General features: G+C 43.1%; 1 protein-coding gene across 1 annotated transcript in view; it reads right to left on the bottom strand.

The window, feature by feature from the left end:
• Positions 1-6923, bottom strand: part of LUC7L (LUC7 like) — a 41534-nt gene that overhangs the window by 19877 nt on the left and 14734 nt on the right. The window contains exon 4 of the mRNA XM_018566791.1: positions 6387-6497. Coding sequence (XP_018422293.1) covers positions 6387-6497 — 111 coding nt within the window. The remainder of the gene's footprint in view (positions 1-6386; positions 6498-6923) is intronic.

The following is a 6923-nucleotide window of genomic DNA, read 5'->3' on the forward strand; positions in this document are numbered from 1 at the left end:
CCCCCCCCTCCAGACAGTGTACTGTGTGCAAAGGCAGAACTGCTGCTCACTGATCATGTTATAATGAACAGCAGGGAAGGGGAGAGCCGTTTAAAACCAAATTACCATCCGACCCTGGTGTCGGACTGATTTTGAGAACATTTTGAATTTTTAGGCTTCAGGCCTAATAAATCCTTCATTAAAAAAATTAGTCATGAAACTGTGCACATGTATACAATCAACACTGCACTTCCTCATTTCCACAAAAAAAATGCAAATCACTTACAAAGGGTGGAAATAAACTTTAAAGGAGAACTATGAGGCGAGTGCTTTTCACTCACCTCATAGTTCTAGCCGACCTGTGACAATGAGACTGTCACAGGTCGGCTCAGTAGATCGGGAGGTAAGCGAACACATACTGGCGTTCACCTCCCAATCCTGTCACGGCTCTCTGCCGTGACAGGAGAGGGGCTGGATTCCCCCTCCCCGCCAGCGCTGACTGGCGGAACGGACGGGGGAGGGTACAGCTGGCTCTGCCTCTAGATAGGCAGAGCCAGCTGTCAGTCACGCAGCTGGGCGGATCCAGACAGAATTGTCGGGATCCGCTTCAGCTGCGGCGTCTCAGTATACCGCGAGCAGCAGCTAGTTTGGTGTCCTCCCGTTACCCTAAGGAGAACTATGGGGAAAAGCCTTAACCCCATAGTTCTCCTTTAAAGTGTAGCGCTATCACCAATGACAACAGCAATTTCTACTTAATAAAAACAACCTATTATCATGAAATAGCATAATAGTGCTATACAATGTATTCCAAGTCCATATCATAACCAGTCACTTAAAACTTGATAACTTTGCCAAGGTGATCCAACAGTTAATGAATAATGCTATGCAGAAGTATTCCAGATATCCGTACGTTCAACCGTGTAAATATAAATCCTTTGTGAAGTGATATCCAAAAACCTTCACCTTTTGCCTCTCACCTGGTGGTTGGACCCAGTGGTAAGGTCCGAAATTGCTTGTGTCCCTTCTAAGGGGAATTCGTGCAGTGATTTTTCCTCCAGAAACTTGATTTGTGTTACTGCACGAATTCCCCACAGATGGGACACAAGCGATTTCTGACCTTAGTTTAACACAAGAGTCCAACTACCAGGTGAGAGGCAAAAGGTGGAGGTAGAATTTCTTGATGCTAGACTCAAATGAATAGCCCTCAGGCAAGTAAAGATAAAAATCTGGGGATACAACATCTGGCACTTATTTACAGTAGCAAACACAGCTATAGAAGCTAATGGTCATACGACCCCAATTTAGACAGGAAAGTAAACTGATTCTCAAGTCACATAAGGACAATTTATTTCAACTTTGAAAAAAGTATAACCATGAGCTGTAAAGATATAAATGTTGTGTGTGCTTGCTCAAACTATACCATATACATACTACACACTATATATTACAGCAGAGTGGCTGAATACACTGCAGTCGAAGATGCAAGCTTAGCACAGAGATTTATGAACAAGCAAAGCCACAAAAACAGAATTTTGCACTCACAGTAGAATCCTTTTCTGAGTCCATTGAGGGACATAGGAAGTCATACACTGTCAGGTTATATTGCATCTTACAGGAAAATTGGACAGTTGGAAACAGGGTAGGAACTGTGTCCCTCAATGGACTCCAAGAAAAGGATTTTACTGTGAGCACAAAAATTCTATTTTTTTTCTTGTTAATTTAGGGACACAGGAACTCATTCATCTTCAGGACATGAAGAAGAAGTCCAACTGATGGAAGGGCAACACACCAAACGAGAAAAAAAAAATGGGGACTGCCTGCAGCTAAAAAAAAGCTGCCTGAAGGACCTTACATCCAAAGATGGCATTAGATGAGGCATGAGCCACTTGGTAGATTTTAGGGACTGGGTCAAAAGAGGACTAAGTGGCAGCCTTGCAAATTTGGGAAACAGTTGCTTGACGCAGAAAAACCCAAAAAGTACTCGCAGATCTAGAAGCTGCCTTGACAGAAAAAGTGTGAAACCTGATTCTTTGAGACCATAATCTTTGATAACGGTGGTAACACCCTCGAAGGGACCATCCTTGATGCCAAAAAGGGAAGCAGGCTTTCTGAAAGAAGCAGAGGCTGAGAGGAAAACTCAGAGCCTGAACCACATCCAGACAGACAATGGAGAGAAATTTCCTTTGGGTGAACTGGAACCGAAGAGGGGGACAGACATAGAATGATGTCCTGGTTGAGGTGAAAGGCAGATAGTACCTTAGTCAAGAAGAAAGTACTAGGCATCACTACCTTGTCCTCAATTTAAAAACCAGAAGGGGTTCTAGCCAGACACTGAGTTCAGACACTTTCCACACAGAGGTGATGGCTACGAGGAATACCATCTTGTAGCTAGGACAGGATAAAAGGAATGTCTCTAATGGGTTAAAATGGAGGTTTCTGAAACACAAAGAAACCAGATTCACAGGGTCACATGGGAACCGGGAGAGCTACATGTGAGACTCCATGTACAAAAGGTCTTAATCAAGGAATAAAAAGCCAACAGTCTCTGAAAGAAAACAAAAGCACAATGACATGACCTTTGATAGAGATAAGAGTCAAACACTGGTCCAGAGCCAGCTATAAAAAGGAGAGGATTCATCTCACAGAGAATCACCTAGATTAGAACTGTGCTTTGCACATCGAATGACAGCCCTTGAAGTAGACTTCCCAGCTTTTACCCATTGCGGAAATCACTGATTCAGAGAGGACTTTGTCTTTCAAGTCATTAACCTCCCTGGCGGTATTCCAGAGTGTAGTTTGGGGTTACTTTTCCATACCATAAATCTGTAACCCTGAGCTAGACTCGCAGGGGGCAGAACCGGCGGGATATTATTAAAAAAAAAAAACAAAACAAAAAAACGACAAGATGAAAGAAATTCGAAAAAAAACTAGACCGAAAAATGACATGGACAAAAAAAATCATACCGCCAGGGACCGTAAAGAAGGAATGTTAAATCTATCCTTGAGACAATAGATCCAAAAGATCTGGTACAGCCAAGGAGCATCCTCAATGAGTTTTACCAGATCAAAGTCCAACATCCCCCTGGGCCAATCTGGAGCAATGAGGAGCACCAGAATTGCCCTCCATCTCGAACCTGCCAAGCAGACAAGTATTATAAGGGGAGGAAAGGCATAGATTAGGGCATACCGATCCCACAGAGTCACCAGAGCCTTCACTGCTTTTGCTAGAGGATCCCTGTAGCTGGAGACAAACCTATACACATTATTGTTGAACCTGGAGAACAGGAAGTTCACATCTGCCGTTTCCCACTTGTCACAGGTATTGTGGCTTTGTCCAACTAAATCCCGATCAGATGATCCGCCATCAGAATGGTTCAAAGCTGCAGTGACAGCCAAACTGCCCAAAACTCCAGGATGTTGATAGGGAGAAGATTCTGGTGACAACAAGGTTCCCTGCAGCCCACAACTCTCCAGCCCAACAGGCTGACATCTGTCATGAAGATTATCCAAAAGATGTAAGGTTAGAACTTCTGATTATAGAGCTGGATTTCTGAGCCCCAAAGCCAGGAAAAAACTGGTCCTTGGTGCCAAACTAATGGTATGGTTCTGACATGAGCAAATGGGACTGTCTGGAAGGAGGCTACAACCAGACCCAGGACTGTCATTCAGAACAGAGTTGAGAGACATTTTGGCTGGAGTTGTGTCTAGGACCAGATCCAGATAATCTCAATGATAAATCGGTTCCAGTGACAATTTCTGAAGGTTCCATATCAAATAAGTTGTAATGTCTGGACATTTAAGGTGACATAGTCAAACAGAGCCTGGGACGACTACTCCCTCAACAGAGGATCTTCTAATTACCCCACTACGGGGCCAGCACTTGGTTAACACCCAAGGAGCAGAAGAGAGCCTAAAAGGCAGGGCCACAAACCGAAAGTGCAGGGGACCCACAGTAGAGTTGGGGAAAGGCTTATGCCCTGGAAAGATGGGGATATAAAGGGCATCCTTGAAGTTTGGGGGTTTTGGACATGGATGTTGACCAAGAGTGGTAAAATGAAAAGGACTTATCTGCCAGCAAGTGATGAACATTCTTGGTCTGTGGTTTAGGCCTCATTCACACACAACGCAAGAGCAAAATTGTATAGTGTGTGTGATATATATATATACATATATACACACACACACACACACACACACACACACACACACACACACACACACACACACACATATATATATATACACATACATACATATATACATACATACACACACACACTATATGCAATCCCAGAATGGATCATTCGTAATAGAAATTTTAATGAACTGTGCGCGTTTACGCGAGCAAACACTGCTTCTGTTCAACGCATGAACAGAAGCAGAAACCAATTCTTTTGATCTGAGAGTAATGGCAGAAGATGGAGACTCCTCGGAGGCAAGCTTGTCCAGCAGGGAATCAGAATCTCATTAGCCAGATTCCTCAAATGACTAGGTGATTTGGGCCATAAAGTCTTGCATGACAATATAAAAACCTCAGCTAAAAGGCAGCAGAGCCAGCCACACACGGAGCTAGGGAAGACTCTAAAGACAGAATAGAATCTAGGATTAGAGGGTAACTTGATTACAGACTGCAGATGCTGGCGGCATCAGTGAATGCACTGCAAGCAACACTGGAACAGTTAGTAGAGTGCAAGCTTGGGGTACCTGTTACAGCAGGACTGTTCCCAGTGTCTAGAAATCAGAAATGTTGTGACTGTGTGGAGGTTAGGCAACGCAACGCCCTGGATACAAAACAAGATCTCAGGAACCCAGACAACTGGTAGCAGGTGAGGGTGGGATAGCCAGAGGTGACAACAGTCACTGTAGGTAGGCACCAGTAACAGACTGAAAATCCACATGGCTCTTTGCAATGCAGGAGCAGCATCGAGAAGATACTTCCCCCAATGTTGAAATGCGAGAAAGAACATAAGACACTTCACCACGTGGATGATGTCAGCACTCAGTCCCTTACCATAACCCTTTCTGCAGTGGAAATCAGTAGAAAAAAAAAAAAAGGAATTACAAAAAGAGCCCAAGTAACCAAAGCAAAAGAGGTAGCTCTTCATGTTCAGCCCAACTGGTCTTTAGAGACAGTGCAAGGGCAAATGCTGAGGTAATGCGCTCTGTGCCTAACTTGTTACCAGAAAATTGTCTGGAAAGGACCCAATGTTCAAAGGTCACTACTAGACTAGCCCCACAATGTTCAGTCCAGCACTCTAAAAGCCTAGCTGCTGCAATCAGCCATGTAGAGAAGAGCCTTGAAGGAAAAAAAAATGATCTAGCACAAATAGGTTTTTACACATCAGGGCTAAAGATGTTCATCCGCCTACGACACTAGCTGGTAGTAAGAGGGGTTATGCTGGGGTGGACTACAATTTTTATTTGTCAGGGACCAATCCCCTGAAGGCAGCAACACAACCCAAAGGTTAATTACTTCCCGTGTCCATCAATGGAGGGGAATGGGTGCTTTTACGGTCTGAAATAATTTGAATAACTCACCATTAACTGCTGGGTAACTTCCTGAAAAATATCTTGACCTTTTTCAACTTTTCATATTGGGGCTTTAGTGGAACAAATAAAAGTTACTCTCCACAGAACCAGAGGTTATTGGATTGCTGTGCAAATAAATATTTAAGCTCTACAGGGAAGGTCAGCTTATTTTCCACAGGCGGGGAATGCGGAATAGCCCAAAACTAAAAAGAACATGCTCAAAAACTGTGCGGGCGCGTTTTTCTTGGGCTACTTGGCATTCCCTGTGATCTCGTCAGAAGGGCACAATGTCACCATTGCCTTGGCGCCAGCAAGGTCTGCCGTTACTTAAGCAGGCAGAGCATGGACTGGATTTTACATTTACACTTTGCAAAAATCTGTAATGTACAATATACATTTCAGTGCAGTTTTCACATGGTGGGTTTCTGTATCCATCTCAGACCTTTACACTAGTGAATGAAAATCTGTAAGAACTGGGTCTATTAGCAGAAATAGTACGCATTTCTTTAGACATCTATTCTCTCGGGAGGCAGGTGTGTGGCGTTATGAGCCAGGGCATATAAAGCTATTAAAAGAAAACTCTTGGACATAAAAGGAGAAGGTAAGGTTGCTTTACCAACCAGTATGTGCCCCTAACTGCCACAGCCTCTTTATGAGCTGCTATTCCTGATGTAAAATTTAAATTGAGACCATCATAAGGGTTGGTGAAGCCAAACTGATTGATATCATTTTATCTCACAAATGTAAATGGCGAGCACTCATTGGTCAGCATGGTCGGCAGATCGCCCAAAGGTATGACTACTGAGGGGAGGGGCACATTTGCTGGGGAAACTGGAATTACCAATACTTTTATTGGCTGGGCAATCCTAAATAAATACCTTAACAGCAACTTCTGCACTTATTTCTTCTTGTGTTTCAGCAAGTCGTTTCTTTGCAAGTTCAGTTCTCCTGTCACACTCCGCAATAAATGACTCCAAATGATCCATAGCCTAAAAGAGAACAAAAAAAAGCTCTACTAAGTGCTCCTTGCATGTAAACTGCTCGCTTAAACTCCATTACAATTTCAGAAAAACAACCACCCATGCTATGGCATAACTCAGTATTAATGGCTACAGATAGCTCTTCACAGGCATGCACAAATTCTTCTTCCTATGGTTTACACGTCAGTTATGATGATGCAATGGTGTGGACAAGCATATACACAGCATGGCTTCCACTGAAACCCAACGACCTCAAAAGCAGGATGGGCATAGACAAGTTACTCTGGTCACTTCATTTCTAAAGATCTCTTAATCTGCATATCAACAGCCATCCCGGGTTCAGAAAGGGTCAGATTTAAAAATCTAAGCAACTAAAATAAAGATATTAAATAAAAATTACTTTTCTTTACACTGAAGTTATTAATTATATATATA

This window comes from Nanorana parkeri, unplaced genomic scaffold, assembly GCF_000935625.1.
Source record: "Nanorana parkeri isolate BGI_ZX_2015 unplaced genomic scaffold, ASM93562v1 scaffold975, whole genome shotgun sequence".
Taxonomy (NCBI): Eukaryota; Metazoa; Chordata; class Amphibia; order Anura; family Dicroglossidae; genus Nanorana; species Nanorana parkeri.